We start from the raw sequence: 18,988 nt of genomic DNA, 5'->3' as shown, positions 1-18,988 counted from the left end.
CATATTCATTTTACAAACAAGATATTCTTCAATAAGTAGGACCATTAAAAACAGTAAACAAAAAAAGCTATCTTTACAAAAAGCTCTGTGCATAGCAACTTCATACCGTATATAATAACTGACAAAGCAAAAAAAAAATACAAAATAAATGAACTATACAATTGGGAGAAATTATTTTACAAAAGGGAGCGAACGGTCTTTTAAAACCATGCATATTGAAAATGTGCAAAGAAATAGGGAGATTAAAGATGCTATAACAAGATAAATAATGAAATAAAACATACTCTTTCAAAGTTATGATAAAATTTGTAACTACCTATCGCAACACTTGTCTTTCTAGTGTCAAAAAGGAAACTTGGTAGAGAATTCTTAAACAGCAATGACTAAAAAAAAAGGACTGATTAGTTTATTCCTTTTTTTTAAAAAAAAATCCTTACACACCAATTTACACGTTATTTTTTTTATTTTTTGCCACTGCCAAAGTCCTTGTTTTGTGATCAAGGATTTCTGGTTGTTTTTATTTACACATGTTTTTCCACATAAAGCTGCCAACAAGTTGAACAAGATGCTTTCCATGCATGAGCAAAATTTATATTCTAAATCATGGCTATGTTAATGTCATTACTTTTGGTCAGCTCAAATCAAGCTAAGACTTCTTTTTTGTTCACTTTGTGAGCAGCTACGTTCATATTTCTCTTTCTCCAGGTACTTGACAGAGTCTTCTAGGGAGGTTTTCTTTAGGTCTAAATTGTACTCCTGACTTTCCAAGTAGTGCGTGACTAGCAAATAGAGACCATCAGAATAACTTTTTTAAAAAATGCCACAGGAATTTTGATAATTTTAGAAGCATTTGTTTAAATGGTCTGATTTTCTTTCTCTTTTCAAAATTGGCAGGATTTTTTTCAATATGTCTAAGACGACCAATCAAAAAAACACATTTTGAACAATTAGCAAGCTAGTATTTTCAAGAAATATTTCCAACGAAAAGTTTTGAGCAACAGATGAAATTATTTAATTAAAAATATGGTCTAGAAATCCATATCCAGGATTTTCTTTGTGCACAGAAGTTTAAGACTGGCTCCGTCTCCTTTTGATAGCAGAGATGCCAATATTTGAAGGTAACCAATGGGAATTGTTGGAGAGGCGAAAACAGGGACACACATCTTTATGCACTTTATGGAGCAAATGGACTGCTTTAGTGGCAAAGAATGGAAAAAATGAGACTCTTCAGCATTTATGGGAGAGGCCCAGAATGACAGGTGGACAGTGAGGGGTGAAAAATACCCCAGTGAGTTTCATCCATCTCTTGGCAATGTAGGGCCTGATTCACTGAAGTCAATGGGAGCCTTGACTCCAGTTCTTATAGCCTGTAATGCAAATTTTCTGTATATACAAGGGAGCCTGAACCATCAATCTGTAGCCTTCTAGTCTCATTATGATACTGATATCTCTGAGTATATAAACATTATTAGATTATTTGTGTTATATAACAGTCACCAGGCTAGTCAGACTGAGGGTGAATCTCAGTGAATTTATAAGAGTACAGACTTTCACTCAAGACTCCTTACCACATAAGGTCCTTTCACCTTCTTCTGCAGTTCATTTAGTTTCAAGAAAAGCCACCTGTTCACTCCCAGATGTTGCTAAGGGCGCACAAAGGATCTGCAGAGGCATTAATTCTCACAACCACCGTTAATGGTACGTTATCTTATTTTATCTTCTCTGGAATTCAGACATTTTATCTAGTCTAACTACAAGACTTTGGTTAACTCCATACTCATGATTTTGCTCCTGGAACATCAAATATCCCCAACCAATTCTCTCCTGGAGGGTACACTTAATTGCCACTTATGCTGCTCTTTAAATTGGGGCGTTGATTTTAAAAGCAAATAAATCCCTTTTCAAAGTGGATTTCATGCTACCTAATTGATCATCTATCAAACAGCCACAGCATGGTCAGCAGTAACACAAGCATCTCCCTCCCCTGCCTCCCAGTTCTGTCCCACAGGGATCATTTGCGTTTCCTTGGCCTCTCTGCTGAGCTGGGAGCTAATTAAGAGCCAGATACTGCAAACACTTAAGCACATTCAGTAAAATTTCTCACATAAGCCCTGATCCTGCACTACACCCCATGAAGATGGAGCCTCACGCAGGTTCAACTCTGGTGCACTGCAATGCAGGATCAGAGCCGCAACTAATCCATCCCATTGTCTCCATTGGGATTATTTACATGAGCAAAGTTATCCAGATGTCTGCTTTAAGGATATGGTCCTATGATGCTGGTTCTTGAGATGGAAACACCTGTCCACTAGAGACTAGACTAAGATCTATGAAGTCAGGGGATACAAGCAGCTTTCAGTCACAAATAACCTGGGCTAGATTTGAGGCTTTATACCCTATTACTAATCCACTCCCAAAATAGAAATACACATTAGTGTATACACTGTCAAAGTGTCATGAATGTTGACTCACTCCCCCACTTCTACCATATTAAATGATCACAGAATAAACTAATAATTTACTCACCCATCAAACACAATGATTCTCCTTGGCGAATGGGCAAATCAAATTTTGGGTGTTGCTTTATCTTAAGGGTGCATTTATAAATAGTTAAATTACTTCTTAATAGATGTTATAAGAATGTTACCACCATATGTAGTGTGTGTTAGAGACACTCATTATAAGAGCTGGTTGAAAATCTTTCTATGAAAAATGGCTCTTTAACTAAATGGAAATTTTCATGACCATTTTTTCATTTTTCATCAGGAAACCAAAACACTCTCATTGGTGTGGCTTTTCCCCCTCCCCTTGTGCTTCCTTTCTTCTTTTTTTCCATTTTGAAATGGAAAACGAAACAAGTAAAATTTTTCTTTTTTGATTCGTTGTTGAAATGCTGAAAATTTTGAACCAAACAAATATGGTGGTTTTTTTTCCCATTAAAAATGCTTAGTATTGTTTGACTACGACTAGCTCTAGTTATAAGAACATAAGTGGAAGATGGCAAAAATAACTTATTGGATTGCACAACTACTGCATGACCATTTACTGAAATGTATTAATCATTAAATACATTAAAGACTATGAAGCATTTTCCGATTTACTGATGAAAAGTGCTATATCAGAATTAGGTGGTATTATTAATTATTATTGTTGTTACATAACCCTTTATGACTGCACCCGTAATATAAAATGTAATCCTATTTTGTAAGTCTGCCATAATTTCATGAAAAACAATCTTTTAGAGAACCTTTCTGATCCCGCCTCTCGTCCGTGTGAGAATTTGAAAAATAAACTCATCATCACATGAAAACCTGATTTGTTCAAACACAAAGGCCTGGTCTACACTGGGGGGTGGGAGGGGCGTCAATCTAAGTTACACAACTTCAGCTACGTGAATAACACTCCCCCGTCAACTCCACCTATGCTTCTCGCTCCGGTGGAGTACCGGAGTCGATGGGAGAGCGCTCGGTGGCCGATTTATCGTGTCTTCACTAGACATGATAAATTGACTCCTGCTGGATCGATTGCTCCAGAGGTAAGTGTAGACATGCCCTTAGAAGCCATTCATTTACCAATAGGGTCTTTGAAACTAACCACCTTATCCCAGTACCTGAAAATCTTAAGTGAAGCAAAAGATGGAGAAGGAGGGAAAAGATGTGGATAAAATTCTTACATTAACTACTGGTATATATATACTGTAATGTGTATAAAAGTTTGTGATGAGTTAATCGGAAAGAATCCTATACATCCTTGCACATAGTTCAACAGAGGGAGAGAAGTAGCAATGGCAGCAATAATAGTACGTCTCTTAAACTTGTCACTACATTTTTGCATCTTTTTTTCTTCATTGTACAACAGGAGGAAAAAGTCCAAAAAAGGTCTTAATTGCTACCTCTACATACAATAAGTTACAAGTTTATTTAAATAATTGTAAAACATCTTACATTTTTTAAAGAGGTTAAACTATAAGTAAACACACACATACATCAAAAGTTCCATCATTCATGTCAATTTGTCCTAGAAATTCTTCCATGCTGGTACCCTGTTTTGTTTGTTTGTTTTTTCTGCATAAACTAAATTGGTATCTGAAAGGCTCCATAGAAAATAGAAACTTCAACTTTTTTCCCCTACATAGTAAAACAAATAGTATCCAAAATATCAAGCTTGAATCATTTGCCAATTTTTTTCCTTTTCGTATTTTACAAACATTAGGAAGGTTTCATGTCCATCAAAAAAGACCTTGTGTTTCTGACCCCATCATGCCAACCGCTGTCCATCCTGGCTCTTGGCTGATTCTTTGTTTGCAGCGTTTTAGGAGTTGACATGGCTACATAAGAAACATGGAACACACAAAAGATCCAGACTCCTATCTTATCCGATTTGTAGCAGTTGTTCTTTTTTATTTTTTCCAGGCGTGGCTTTCCCCCCAAAAAGAGCTTGTAGTGCTTTTTTTTTTCTTTTTAGTGGTCCGTCACAATAAGTAGTTTTGTGCTGTAAAAGAAAAATGAAAAACAAAACAAAAGCAAAATGTCCTCTTCTTTACATCGGGGGAACGACAAGACCAGTCATGGCTGAAAATAAAGATTGACAAGGTTGAAACTTTGGCAGCTCTTTTGTGAATGCAAAATAGTGAGCCATGTCTTAATAGAGAAATTGACACATGAGCCACTTCCTCTCCCACCTGTGATCAAATATCCCCATGGCAACTATCTGTGGAAAAGTAATATTAGACAAGTTTATTAGTCATAGAGTTTAAGGCCAGGAGGGACCACCAGATCATCTCATCTGACCTCCTGTGTATCACAGGCCACCAACCCCACCCAGCACCCACACACTAAACCCAACAACTGAAATTAGACCAAAGTATTACAGCCCACAGGAGACTAAACTATTATGTGCCACAGGCAGAAAATAGGAGAGACTGAGGTGCAGCAGTGCCCAAGGCCCGCACTGATCCTTCAGCTTCTTTTAGTGCCAGTTAGCAGCTTGAAAAGAGGAGCTAGCATCATGTGACCCAACCAGCTTGCCACAAGTGATGAACAAATTGCTCGTTTAGAATAAACTCCTCCAAAATTTCTTGCCTTCTGATGTTGCTTGTTGGCTAAATGAAGTGAGTTGGTGGCTTCAGCACCGTGCCCAGCTTGAGATGCCTTCAAATGGCCTGATTTTCATAGGGTGGGTGCTCAGCACTCCCTGAAAATCAGCCCCCTTTCGGGTGTCTGAAGTTGGGTCCCCAAAATCACTAATCACTTCTCAAAATGTAGGCTCAAGTGTCAAAACATGCCACGACCACCAGATCCCTGGGTGAGCAGTCACAGCAGAGTGGCTGAAGATGGACTACACATGAAAACAACCCCACTTCTAGCCCCCTAGAGGTGGCCCCAACAGAATGGGGGTCACACTTCATATTAGGGAAACTTGGAGGAAGCTTGCACTGCCACTTCCCATCCTGTTTTCCTTCTGTGCATGAGTTACAAGGTTTTGTCTCCAGGGCTGTCAATCCTGCTCCTTTCCTCTGCACTACGTTAAAGATAACTCTCCATCTCCCACCTAAACCCTAGTGAGGCAGAGAATGAGTTCTCAGGCCTTGACTGTATAAACTGCTTACTTTAAAAAAAAAAAAAAAAAAAAAGCCCAGATTTCCTTTTAAGAGTGCCTAGTCAGATGATGATGCTTAGGAATGAATATTAGCTTATTGAGAGGGAGGGTCATCCATCTATGTTAGTTTTATACTGCTGCCCATCACCGTAGTATCTGCTACTGGTTTTACACAAAAAGTGCTCAATGTCCTTAGTAGAGTTCAGTAATATCTGGCACTTCTCCCTTTTGGGAGGTCAAAACTCGGCTTGGGTCCTCCATTCTCCTTCCCCCACTCTCCAGCTTTAAATTTCTCACTTGCCAAAATGGTTAGGCTATGACGTGGCAGTGGTAGTGGTAACATGGAATCAAATGGGAGCTGTGCATCTGAAGCATTTACAAGATCTGGGCCAAGGGTTGCATTTCCCAATTCATCTGAGAGTGACCAGAATTGGATTTTGTTCATTTAGCTTCCGTAGAAATTACACACCAGCCTCTCTTTCACTTGGTTTACCCCCTTTCTCTGAATCGCTGTAGTTTACCGGGCATGTTCCCAGAACACTGGACACATGTAAATTATTTACTAATCACTCTCCCGGCTTTAATTGCAGCTGTATCTTTCCTAACAGACAAGTGGAGCATTTTAAGCTGCCCGAAATTGGGACTGTTTCCAAAAGCTTTGTTGGGTAAGTTTTTTTTTGTTTGTTTTTGTTTATTATATATATATAAAACAAAAGCTAGTAGGTCATATTTTCAAAGGGGCCTTGTCCTAATCCTACAAAGATTGATGCCCATTGAATTCAGTCAGATTATTCATGTCCTTAAAGTCCTGTCTTTGCAAAGCCTTGAATTTCACCCTTATGTTTGTGTTAAAGTAAATTGCAGGAATAGAGTAAGATCTTCAGCGGGCCTTTTTTTTTTTTTTTTTTTAAGTGGAGCTACATGATTTTAAGTAGCTGGAGATCTGGCCCACAATTGGGATCATTTAGCATTATATGTAAATAAATGTGTTTGTGTTCAGAAATGATGATGAGGAATAAAGCTACCCTGCAATTTTAGGGCACAGAACCAGAAAGAGAGAGTGAAACTGACCAGTCTAGATTAATTGTCGCTGCTGAGTGAAATCTTTCTTTAAAAAAAAAAAAGCCTAAATTCCTTGTTTGCAGTGCTGTTGTAGCCATCTTGGTCCCAGGATATTAATGAGACAAGCTGGGTGAGGTAATATCTTTTACTGGACCAACTTCTGTTGGTGAGAGAGACAAGCTTTCTAGCTATACAGAATTCTTCTTCAGGTCTGGGAAAGGTACTCTGGGTATGTCTACACTTAAACCACTACAGCGGTGCTACACCTGCACTGCTGTGGCACTTAAGGGCTTGTCTACGTAGCACAGATCCATCACTGCAGCTGTAGTGCTTCAATGTAGACCCTACTTAGGCCAATGGGAGGGGATCTCCTGTCAGTGCAGGTAATCCACCTCCCTGACCTAGCGCTGTCTATGCTGGGGGGTTAGGTTGGCTTAACTACATTGGTCAGGCATGTGAATTTCTCACACCCTTGATCATGGTAGCTATGCTGCTGTAAGTTCTCAGTGTGTCACAGCTAAATACAAGGTGGAACAGTTTGGTTAGTGTAAGCAATTAACGAACGTTCTAAAAGACCATTCAAGGTGAAATGGCCCGTTAACACCTCTGCAGTCATAGGACAAAAAAAAATGGGGGATAGTGGGTTATAGATTGTTATAATAAGTCATAAATCCAGTGTTTTTGCAAGACACTAAAAATCGTCTGAATAAAGTTATGAATTTAAGCTCTCAGGCTTTTTTTTTTTTTTTTGTAGGTATTGTGCAGGTTTCCTTTGAGGATGAAGACTGAGAGGTCACATATGGAGTGATCATTTTGTGAAAAATATTCACTCATGGGCGATAGGGTGTTTTTTCATCATTTTTCTGCATGAGTTCATTTGAGAGTGTCGTGATTGTCCAGTTTCACCCACATAGCTTTGACTGGGGCATTTAGTGCAATAGTTGTGGTGGTCCACATATTGTGATAGGCATCTGTAGGGCCTACGGATCCACAAGTTAGTCCAATAAAAGACATGATCTCCCCCACCTTGCGTCTCTAAGAATTCCTTAGCATTTTTCATGCAAGGATCTTAAAAGCAATGTACAAAAACGCAAGTCATGTAGGTAGGTATTTTTATTCCTACATTACAGTGAGGGAGACCAAGCCACTACGAGGTGGAGTGACCATTTCTGTTAATGCCCATGATGTATTAAGGTACTTTCCACCCCAAAAAAGGTGGTGTGATCCTTGTTCTATGGGCTGCCAAAGGATGGTTAGTGCCACAGCTTGAAACAGACTCCAGACAGTGTGCTTCCCTGTGCATAAACAAGTCCCTGCTCCTCCTCCCATATAGAAAGGAAACACAGCTGAGCATGTCTGCACACACAAGTGGCACTGGCTTAAACTAATGTAAGAGGGGCTGTAGACAAAGCTTTGCTGGTTTAGTTAAGTCAGTTTAACATTGGACCTTTAGTTAAACTGATGCAACTTTGGGTGGGAACCAGGCCCTGGATTCTTTTTAAGGTGGGAAAGTTGTCCGAATGATAATGTTGACTAAATTCATTACTGTTTTAATTTTTAAAAGAGAGGCTGTACAGTCCAGTGGATTGGGCTAATATTTTTACAGATTAAAAAAGGCAGCGATACCAATTAGACTCATTTCTCCTAGTGCTGGGCAGAGCTCTAATCACCCCTGACACTGCCATCTGAATACCGCACCTCCAGCTGTTCCTGTGGCAACAAGTAAGTAGATTGAAGAATATTTTCTACACACACCCCATGTGCGCACACTTCTTTCCACAGCTCATGTAAACGGCTTGGATCTGCTCCTCTTTCCTCTGCCCCCCCTCTCCCGCCCCCCTTCCCTTTGGGGCTGTGCTGTCAAAAGCCTATTTCCCAGCCTGTACCACTTCTTATTGAATGTTTGTGAGGTTTGGATTAAGGTCTTACACTGCTAGCAAAGCTGTAATTATTTTTGCCTGTATTACTATATATTGAATCGATGTAACTTTTCAATAAAGGTGGTTCAATGCAGGACACTCCCTGATGGGTTGGGAATATAGAAAGCACAGTCATTATCCCAGAGGGTTTTTTTTATTTCCTGGAGAGAAATGGAAAAAGAATTAGAGATGAGCCTTATTGTATTAGCCTTGACAGCTTGCAATTATCAACTGAAACACTTGATTAAAATTGTCACAAGGTTGGAGAATTTTTATATATATCTATATATCAAACACAAATACAACCCAGATGCTATGGTGATAGGCTTCTTCGGTGTGTGTAATTAATAATAATAATAGACACTACACAGCAATGGACCCTTTAAATTTCTTCTTGCCTTGTAGGGAAAAGAATTCAGTTTTACTCATGGAATTCACCTAGCTGGCTAGGAAGAATTTTAAAGAGGCAGGGTGTTATAGTAATGTAACCTCATATGCAGCGAACCAGATTTTCAAAAACAACTGGTGATTTTTAGGTGGCCATGGTATTTCAGAAATGCTAAGCATTCAGTTACCTCAATGAGAGTTATCAGTGCTCATCACATATAAAAATCAGAGACTAGGGGGACAAGACCTGGGGTGGGTGGAGGACAGGTTGCCCAGGCAACTTTAATTCTGGCACGTCTTAATTTTTGGGTGCTTGATTTTGCAACTTCAGTGTTCTTCCAACATAGTTTTTGGGATGTAATATATACATTTACTCTTATTTAAATATGAAACACTTTTTTACACCCCTGCCCCAGCTTTTTTTTTTTTCTTTTCCTTTCCAGTTACCATGGTAATTTTTTGACAAGGCTGCCTGGCCAATGTAAGAAGATTCACCACAGCCTGACCTAAGCAGTCCAAGGTCTAACAAGTTCTTAGATATCTCCCCTTTCCCTTTACTAACTCCCTACACAACCACCTCTGTTTGTTTCCCTCTAGCAAAGGCCTTGTCTTTCACTTATAATATAAACCTCAAGTTTGGGGATATTTTCTTTTGCATCCTAGCTATGAAACAACAAAAAGCTGTAATTTAAATATGATTAGGGTTGATATTTTTCAAAGATCTCTTGAATTAGTATTAAACAAATGTGGTGAAAATGCAATCACTGCTTTGGGATAAGAAGTCAAACATGTTTGTCAAATTAAAATGTGTCTGGCTTAATCACTGAAAAAATGGAATTGATTTTTTGCAATTACACTTTGCTTCATCTGGAACAAGTAGACATGCATCATCAGTTGCCTCTTCCATCGTGTTGCTTCATGGAAGCAAGAGGACGGTAGCTTCCATTTCAACAGCGGATGGCTATTCAGAGTGGCAAGCTACAGCACTTCCAACCCCCAAGGAATTCAAGAAAATTGTTGGCTTACATGCTGATAAGAGGGTTTAATCCTAAAACTATTGGGCCTTGTTTTTGTGGGCAGACCACAATTCAAGCTGATGTCAATGGGAGCTGCAGCATCTCTGAAAATCAGGCCCATTGGCTCTCAATAGACTCAGCTGAAATTTTTAATTCAAAACTTTTTTTAAGGCAATTTTCGGGGTTTTGTGTAAGATTTTTTCCGTTTTTCATCACAACCAAATATTTTGAGGGGTTTTGTTTTTCCTCCTTTTGTCATAGAATGAAAGCTGTCTAGGGTTTTTACATTTTCAAAACACCTGCAACTTTGCCAAAGAAAATGAAATGCTGTTGCTCTGTAACTGGCATAAGGATGCAGCTCCTAATCTTCTGCTGTAACAAAAGGACCAACGAAGCCTCTCACTTGCATATGGTAAAAGTTGTGTGGGAATTAAGCCCCAACTGGGCAAATTGTTTAAGCACTTGATGGCAGCGCTGGGGGCTGAGTGAAGAATATGCTATGATCTGAGGAAAGGATGTTGACTAGAATGCGGGTAATGCAAGATGTGGCCCTGTTGGCCCAGCTTGTGTCAGAGATATGTGGCACCGCCTTCTAGCAAAACACAGCATTCACTCCTGCACATGTGAGTGAGCTTATGATAGTTTCACATCGACAGAAAATTGCTATCCCCTCCAAATCAGAATGCGGGGGTTGGGGAGGGTGGAAATAACATTTCTCTATATATTGGCAGAGTCCAGACTCTACTCCAGAGGGCCTCCATGGCTGAATGTTGCCCAGAACGCCTGTACTTGATCAGCTGTGGCCTCACTAATGGGTTTCAGAATTAAAAACAGAGAGCTTGCTATGGCTGCCAGGAATACAGATGGGATGATGGATGGCGAATGCTAAGTTAAAGTCTCAGTGTTACAACCATGAAGATGTTTGTATTAAATTGAAATGTGGGTTTATTTGTTTTTGCTTTTTTATAAAAACAATTGTGCCAATTAAATTTTCTCCCTCCTTTAATTGCTGCAGGCTGCCTTGTGTAACTAATCAAGTGATAAGGCTAGAAGAAGGGGACCACACAGAACACCAATGAGTTACACCAGCTGCCGCTCTGTAACAGGCATTAGACTGCAGAGGTTAAGGTAGGAAAGCGTTATGGATTACAGTGTGCACAGCCTTCCAGCCAGCTGAGGCAGCCTGGGAGATGTAGTTCAGCTGGGGAGTCTGGCCCATAGAAGTGATAGGCGGGCGTGAGGCACTATGATGGCATTTCCAAAGGGAAAATGGCCAAAACCTTTACATTGTAGGGTGTTTTGGTTTTTCAAAATGAAGCTGAAATTTTCCCTGGAAAGCAGACATTGTTTTGGAAAAATGTCAAAACCCCAATTTTCCACGAAAGCGGTTTTGATGGCAAAGTTTTGACCAGCTCTAGCTAGGAGGGTGTGGTCAACCCTGAGGATCTCACCCTGACCAGCTAACACATTTGTAAACAGCTCTGTCTTTGTCTACGCTAGCTCCTAAGTAGTGTTTTAAATCACCCCATGTTTTTCCAGATTAGACAAGCCCCTGGAATCCTAAGGGAAGAAGGAGAAATAGGTTAACTTGTCTTGTCTATATGGAAATCTGCACCAGATTAATAAAGGTGTGGGTTTTTAAAAAAAACAACAACGAACAACCAAGTTTGTTAAACTAGTGCAAAAAGCTTCGTGGACACTCTTATTGCAGTTGAAGAAAAGCTAAACTGCAATAAACCTAAATCAATTAGGAATGACCTTCTACTAAACCAAAATAAATCACTTTTAAGAGTGTCCACACCAGGATTTGCATCAGTTTAACTAAACTGGTGCAAAGGTGTGTGTAGATGAGGTCTCTATTCCTTCTCTTTCCTCTTCTGCAGCCACTCAGGCCTCAGCCCTAGAGCTTGTCTTCTTGGGACCTATCATTCTCCTGACCAGGTCAGGTGTTGAGAGGGGAATTTAAAGTTGGTAAAGACTAGCTTTTGCTCGTGAACCCCAAGTAGCCTCCCATCCTTCCTGCAGCGTACACCAAGAAATTGACTGGTCGTTTAGGGTATGTCTACATTGCATCTGAAGAAGTGGGTATTCACCCACGAAAGCTCATGCTGCAGAACGTCTGTTAGTCTATAAGGTGCCACAGGATTCTTTGTTGCTTTTACAGATCCAGACTAACACGGCTACCCCTCTGATACATTGCAAATGGGAGGTGTGGCGGCAGCACATATAGGCACACTTCACCTAGCTTTGATAAAAATAGCAGTGAAGCCACAGCAGCATGGTCTAGCCCCCTGAGTATGCAGCCAGGCTTCAGATGGGCTTGTACTTAGGCTATGGCTTCAGTGCTGTTACCACCCCTCCTGATTGTTGTGTAGACATTTCTTTGATGCTCAGCTGTAAAGATAAGTTGGACACTGAGCCCTTCCTGCCCTCCCCCTCTTTATGGTGTGTGAATAGGGCCTGAAATATGTTTTCCAATTAAAAATAGACGATAAAAACCTGTTTGTATTTTACACTAGAAATGGAGGTCTGGCTGATTATAAGGCACCGGGCGAACTAGTGAAATTGACCATCTCAGAGAGTGAAGCTGAGCAACAGTAAAGGGAGGAGGAATCTTTTTATGAAAAGTGTTTAAAACTTTTAAGTTTTAGTTAATGCCTATTTAATCATTTCAATGGCTAAACAGCCCTTGGGGAAAAAGACCCCTTTAAGATACCCTGCTCTGAAATGTGATTTCCCAATACTTCTCTCTACAACCAAGAAACTGGGGGAAAATACTGACAGCCCTCTATATTTCAAATGTAAATAACATGCAGAAAATAGCATTTTTGACAAAAAAAATCTTTCCTTGTGATGTTTAGACAGCCTGAAATGAGAAGAAACCCAATTTAAAAAATAAAAATCCTTTGCAGGTAACCTGTAACATGCTTAAGGCTTTGTCTATGCTCAGGGATAAGTCAGCCAGAGGTGTATTATTGATGTGTATATTGTGGTGGTGTCTAGAAGCCTTTGCCAGGTTGCCCATGTGTTAGACACTGTGCAAAGAGCTTACAATCTGGGTAGCTACATCACTGCTGAGCCCCCAGGCCAAACCTGGAAAACGATAGGGCACGGGATGGGGAATCAGGGGACTTGAGTTCTGTTCCCAGCTCTGCAACCCTGAACAAGTCACTTCATCTTCAAGCTGGGGTCAACACCAATGGGTGCCTCCCCCCAAAGCCTTTCTGTGGCCTTCGGGACTCTCTGCAGCTATACTGATGACTGAGTTGGAGATATTCCAAAGTGTAGACAAGACTTTAATGCCCTTTGGATTGGCTAGGGTCATGCGGGGTAACTGAACCACTGACCTTCTGAGGGTTGCCTCCTGTTCCTTGCATAATTTTTCTACTGAAATGTCCTGAGCTGGCCAATAGTAATCTAGGCAGTCAGCAGTTTCCAATTTGCTTGCTTTCCTATCAGCTGCCTTACATCTGCGATGAGATGATTAGGCATAGTGCACTCATCATGCCATCTCATGTCGCGTCATGTTATATCTTCCCTATGCCGTTTTTAAACGGGCTTGACGTATGACATGAAATCAGCATGCAATTGTTCGGCGCGGGCTCGCCTGCTATCAATTTGGAGTGTGTATAGAATTGGATGGTGTTCACGATGGACTGCTGCTTGTTCCACCCTATCGTGTCCTGTTATATAATGGGAATGTGTAGCAGATGGAAAGATGTAAGCAGGAACACATGGCACAGGATGAGGTTATCTGAGGGTATCCCCACATGGCTTGAGTGGGTTGGCTCTCAGCTTTGTGTTGTACAAGAGGCATGTGGGATTGCTATCTAACCTCACTCTTTAAGGTATGGCATGCTTTCTACATCTGCTCTATAAAACAATACTTTGTCCTCTCTAGCAGCTTCCATCTGAGGATCGCAAGGGGATTTTGGCAAAAATTTCTCACTGCTGTAAACTCCACCAATGGCAAGACTAAGGTCCAGATTCTCAAAGGTATTTAGCTGAAAGGTAGGGTGGATCTGTACTACTGGGTGCATTACAAACACTAAGGCTTTGTCTACGCAGAGAAGTTAATTGCGATTAAAATAGGGTGTGAATTTAAAGCGCAGTAGCTATTCCTGACTAACTTCTGATGTGGACACTCTAATTCTGGAATAACATGCACACAGAATGTTAATCAGGAATAGCTCCTGTCTAGACAAGCCCTAAATTAACACTCACAAAAAGCCTTGTGATGGATGTAAGTATTATCCCTATTTTACAGATGGGGAAACTGAGATGGATACAAGGTCAAATAATTTGCCCCATATCAGAGCTGGGAATAGAACCTACATCTGACTCTTTGACCTGTGCTTTCATTGCTAGGCTATATACTTCATTTCCATGAGCCTGATCCAAAATCCCCTGAAGTTGCTCATGGAAAGAATGCCATTGATTACGAAGTGGGTTAGATCAGTCTTTACTAAGAGCATTGCCATGCTCCAATAAAATGTACATTTTTAGAACATGTGTTAACTGGTGAATGTGAACCCACCATCTTAGAGTCCAACTTGCCCTGTCAACACTAGGGTTTTAGAATGCACTAAACATTTTAGCGAATGTGTTTTTAAAAAGATACCTTTTAGCCTAGGCTAGGCCAGCCCTAAAATAATGTTGACAAAGGACCCCTGGCAACTTGTGTTTCAGACAGGATCCGGACCCATGGCCTAATTTCCAAATTAACATTCTCACAGTGTTGACAGCCCCTAAATGGCATTACTGTGCGCAGAAGCAGAGGATTAGAAATCTGAATTGCAGCATAGCCAGTGTCCTCTGAGGGCTGGTCTATAAGCAATTTTTAGTACTAGTTTCACTGTAGTGATGTGAAATCAGTATAGTATCAATTTAAGTAGACTAAAGATATATAGGGGTAGACAGGCACCTTTTATAAAACTGATCCACACTAAAAACTGTGTCTAGACCAGGCCTAAGGATCCTAGGTGTGAGCCACTAACATGGCATTGCTGGGAGGTAGCTTTTCTACCCTTCTCTGAAAATTAAAATGCTTCCTGAGGTTAGTATTTACAGTATTGCCTACAGGAACCTCTTGTGCCAGGCACTGTACATACACAGAGTGAGGGCTTGTCTAAATGTAAAAGTTGTACTGCTTTAACTGTAGCTATACTCCCCTGGTGTAGCCCCAGTTGGATTGGTATAAAGATTTGTTTTTTCCCCTTAGCGTGTTCCCGTTCCATATGGTAATAACTCTATGCCCGGTTAAAGGTGCCTTTTATTGCTATAACTGCATCCACACTGGGACCTGTACAAAAAGCGCATGGAGAGCACCCATGAGAGAGAGTGAGTTCCAACCCAAATTGCTGCTGGTCACACATTCCAGTAAGGTTTCACTGATGAAGGGCTAATAGATGGAATAGACACTGAGCAACATGAGTTATGGATGGATATAAGCAACCTGGTGACTGAACAATTGATTTACCCTTTGTAAACTATTTAAAAATGGAACCTTGATATAAAGTGTAGCCGAGCATCCAATCTAAATAGACAAGACAAACCGGGTATGTCTAGACTAGGAAAAAATGTGTTGTAAAAATTCAGTTAGCTACTTTAGTAGGGGTCCACCCCAGGCTGCCTCAGCTTAACACAGCTGTAAGATGTCAGAACCTAGTGTAGATGCAGAGTGGTGTTTCCAAGTGAGGTTGGCTATCTTGAGGTGGTTGATTTCTTTTATATACTTTTCTTCCCTTTGGCTAGTGTAGCGTAACTACAAAGGGTGAGTGGGACAATCACAGTTTTGAGTAGCTTACATGTTAGGGGACTTCCTAAAATGAGGCCTTGTCTCTACACCAGTTGGAGCAGTTTACCAAAGGGCTTGTGTAGTTCCCTTTCAATTCTACATGGAGCTGCTTGGGTGCAACATGCTAGCACAATCTATAATTCACGCCTCTGTAGTGTGCACTGCACTATGGTGGAGACAAGCCATAAGGCTTTTTAAAAACAGATTTTGCTAAAACTGGTGCAAACGTGTGTTGTTTCAGTTAAGCGCTAGTCTATGGGGAACAGGTTCAAAGTAAACTAAAATAAAAATTTCTACATAAGGGTTTGCACCAATTTAACTAGATCCGTTTAAATTCACATCCTAAATTAAGCAGCTTAGGGCTTCTCTACTGGTTTATGTAGATATTGCTATATCAATTTAAGAGTGTCCACACACTGATTTTAAAGGGGTACAACGTCTATGTAGACAAAGCCTTATTTACCTACAGTTCAAGTATTTTCTTCAAATTCTTTCACCCCCTTTTTAGCAGATTGGGACAGAAGTAATTTAAGACACAGACAACACTCAGGAAATCTCACTGAAACTAACTTGCTTCATATGGACCTGTATTAAAGGCAAGAAATCTCTCAGGTAAGTGGCAATTTTTTTTTTGGAACAGCTACAGCATACTTTTATAAGTTGGCTTTTAAAAATATAATTATTTTTGTCCGACGCACATATGGGGTGTGATTCTTTAATAAAATAAGAAAATTTATGTGCAGTCCCTGTGGCCTAGGTAGGGATTAATAATGCACCCAACCAGGTGTGTTTTGTATGGCTCATTTTGGAATTACCACCGACTCTTGGCATGGCTGAAGTCCCAGAGCCGTGTTTTCTAGGGTATCTCTAATGAACCCTGAAGGAGCCAGATCGCTTCACAGGACCTATAATTTTTTTTTTTTTATGACAAGTTGGAGCGTATGTGTGTGCCTCATGCCTCCCCCACGGCCTGTTGAGAAAGGAATGTAGGACAGCCCTCCATTCTTATCTCAATGTTCACATTTGTTTTGCAGATCACCTTTAAAAAGGCTGTAAATGCACTGTAGGACTCAATTCCCTCTAGGAGCCTAAATCCTGCAGCAAGTTTTAAGAAACTGGCTGCTTCCTATAGAGCTGTGGATTAACACTGTGGGCAGATTTAAATGTCCTTGAAGGTCAGAGAGAAGCCCTTGTTTTCAAAAGAGCTGGTTTTTAAATACAAATTAGGGCTTATCTACACTTGCAATGCATGCGGTGAAGACATTCTGTGCTGATGGGAGACCCACTCCTGTCGCCATAGCGTTGTACACAGGAGTGGTCAAGGGGGTGGAGTATTCACACCCTTGAGTGATGTAAATTTTGCCAACATAGGCGAGGTCTAAGCTACCACTTAAGTGAGCCAGATCCTCACCTGGTGTGAGTCAAGCATAGCTCCCTTGAAATCAAGGTCATTCTCTTGAAGTCTGTGGGGCTATGCTGATTTATAGCATTTGGCCCAATATTTGGATCTAGCGACACGTTCTATTTAGATTTAGAAAAAATGGTAAAAAGGGTGGGGAGAGAAGAGAAATCCCCTCCATACGCTCTAGGTGCCCTTCACCTAGTTTAAAAATGCAGCAGCTTAAGATACCGCTTACACATCTCCCTTCCCTTCCCATGTAGGGGGAAAAAAAGGTTAGTGAATCTCACAACAGAGAAGGCCCTGGGTGCCACATGCTGAGTTTATCTGCAGCACTTTCATTTTGAGATGTTTAGAATCTTGTTTAGACATAAACACACATCAGATCCTGAGCTGCTGTAAATCTGCATAACTCAGTGCTCACAAGATCATTCCAGCCCTATCAGTACAGGGGCTGCTACATATGTGCAGGGTGAAAATCAATTGTAAATCTCTTACCTCTAAACCCATTTCCATTGCCACTAGAGCAGGCAGGGGAGGGAGACCCTTGGGGTCTGATGACAGGGGCAAAGGCACTCTTCTGTTTGACAGCAGGAAAGACGGAGGAGGAGAATGGAAGGATGGAAGAAGCGCTGGAAGAACCAACTGTTGGACTTGAAGACATTACTGCAACATGAAAAAAAGAGGTGATCGTCTTCAGCAATGGAATTGATAAGAGGCGAGGTAAAATTGTCTGAAATATTTTTCTCCCACCTTGATTCAGTTGTGTGTGTATAAAAATACTATTAATAAGAAGCTGTTCCCATCACAGAATAGCTAAACATGCTCAGCTGATAGGTATGTCTCAAGCAAATGCAGTTTTATTTAATATTACTTCTTTCATACAAATCATATCCCAAAATGCTTTAAACACAGTTTTTCTAAGGTAAAATTAAATATAAGCTTGGGGAATAATATTTTCAGGCTGAGAGCTGAAAAATGGCAGAGTGATAGCCCAGAACTGTTAATATGAAGGCGCTACAGAGGATAATTATCTTTTGCTCATGGGTTGTATGAAACAAAAGAGGATCTGCTACTAGATAAGTTGAAGGGGGGTGGGGGAGGGGTTAGGGCTGGTTAAATAATGGTAGCAATATCCCTTCCCCAAAATGGAAAGTTTAAAATCTAAATGCAATTTTTAGCAACCAAAAGGAAATGAAACATATTTAGATTTTTAGTTTTCCCCAGTGGAAGAGGAGGGCAAAAATACATACATCTGAAAAATGTTCATTTAAAAAAAAAGCTGGTATGTCTAGAAACCCCTCTCCCCCTGCAACATTATGTTAACCTTGGAAGTGTGAAACAGCTGTATGTTTGCCATTAAGAAATAAACAATATGCACAATAAAGCAACCTGTTAATCCGAACTGCATCTCAAAGTGGGAGGCCAGGGATGAACTCAGGCTTGAACAGAGTGCTAGTCTAAACGAATTGCAGTGAAACGGTGTGGGGCCCAATCCTGTTCCACTGAAGTCACTGGCAAAACTTCCCCTTAACTAAACAGGGAGCAGGCCCTGTATCCACCTGAACATTGTGCATATTACTTTTAAACTTAAATCACTGTTCTAACACCAATGACAATTATTTTCAAGTGCCCCAAAACTGAGGGATTCAAAGATTACAGGGCCTGAATGGATCATTATGATCACCTTGTCTGACCTGCATATGACAGGCCATAGAATGTCACCCATTGTGCTATATTTTAACAAAAGAAAAAATAATTTGCACTTAGAGCTACTTTCAGCCAGGATGTTTTTTAAAGCACTTTACAG

The 18,988-nt window shown here is 40.5% G+C and overlaps 1 protein-coding gene and 1 long non-coding RNA gene across 4 annotated transcripts in view; one reads left to right on the top strand and one right to left on the bottom strand.

Moving 5' to 3' along the window:
* The window catches only part of LOC120396951, a 49,794-nt gene extending 31,922 nt beyond the window's left edge, over window positions 1-17,872 (top strand). Inside the window, exons 2-8 of the long non-coding RNA XR_005593555.1 lie at window positions 1,599-1,698; window positions 6,189-6,263; window positions 8,309-8,382; window positions 10,998-11,110; window positions 13,887-13,978; window positions 16,291-16,391; window positions 17,770-17,872. This is a non-coding gene — a long non-coding RNA (uncharacterized LOC120396951). The remainder of the gene's footprint in view (window positions 1-1,598; window positions 1,699-6,188; window positions 6,264-8,308; window positions 8,383-10,997; window positions 11,111-13,886; window positions 13,979-16,290; window positions 16,392-17,769) is intronic.
* The window catches only part of EBF2 (EBF transcription factor 2), a 173,698-nt gene continuing 158,696 nt past the window's right edge, over window positions 3,987-18,988 (bottom strand). The window contains exons 15-16 of one of the 3 annotated variants that reach the window (XM_039522208.1): window positions 17,677-17,844; window positions 3,987-4,571 (exon numbers count right to left, since the gene is read on the bottom strand). In XM_039522208.1, the coding sequence (XP_039378142.1) occupies window positions 4,540-4,571; window positions 17,677-17,844 (200 nt within the window). In that variant the 3' untranslated portion in view covers window positions 3,987-4,539. Of the gene's footprint in view, window positions 4,572-8,491; window positions 8,741-10,696; window positions 11,543-17,676; window positions 17,845-18,988 lie in introns of those variants that run through there. The other 2 variants (XM_039522209.1, XM_039522210.1) reach the window with 2 other exon arrangements.

The sequence above is a fragment of the Mauremys reevesii genome, linkage group 2, assembly GCF_016161935.1.
Source record: "Mauremys reevesii isolate NIE-2019 linkage group 2, ASM1616193v1, whole genome shotgun sequence".
Lineage (NCBI taxonomy): Eukaryota > Metazoa > Chordata > Testudines > Geoemydidae > Mauremys > Mauremys reevesii.
Note: the sequence above shows the minus strand (reverse complement) of the source record. Positions and strands in the feature narration are given on the sequence as shown.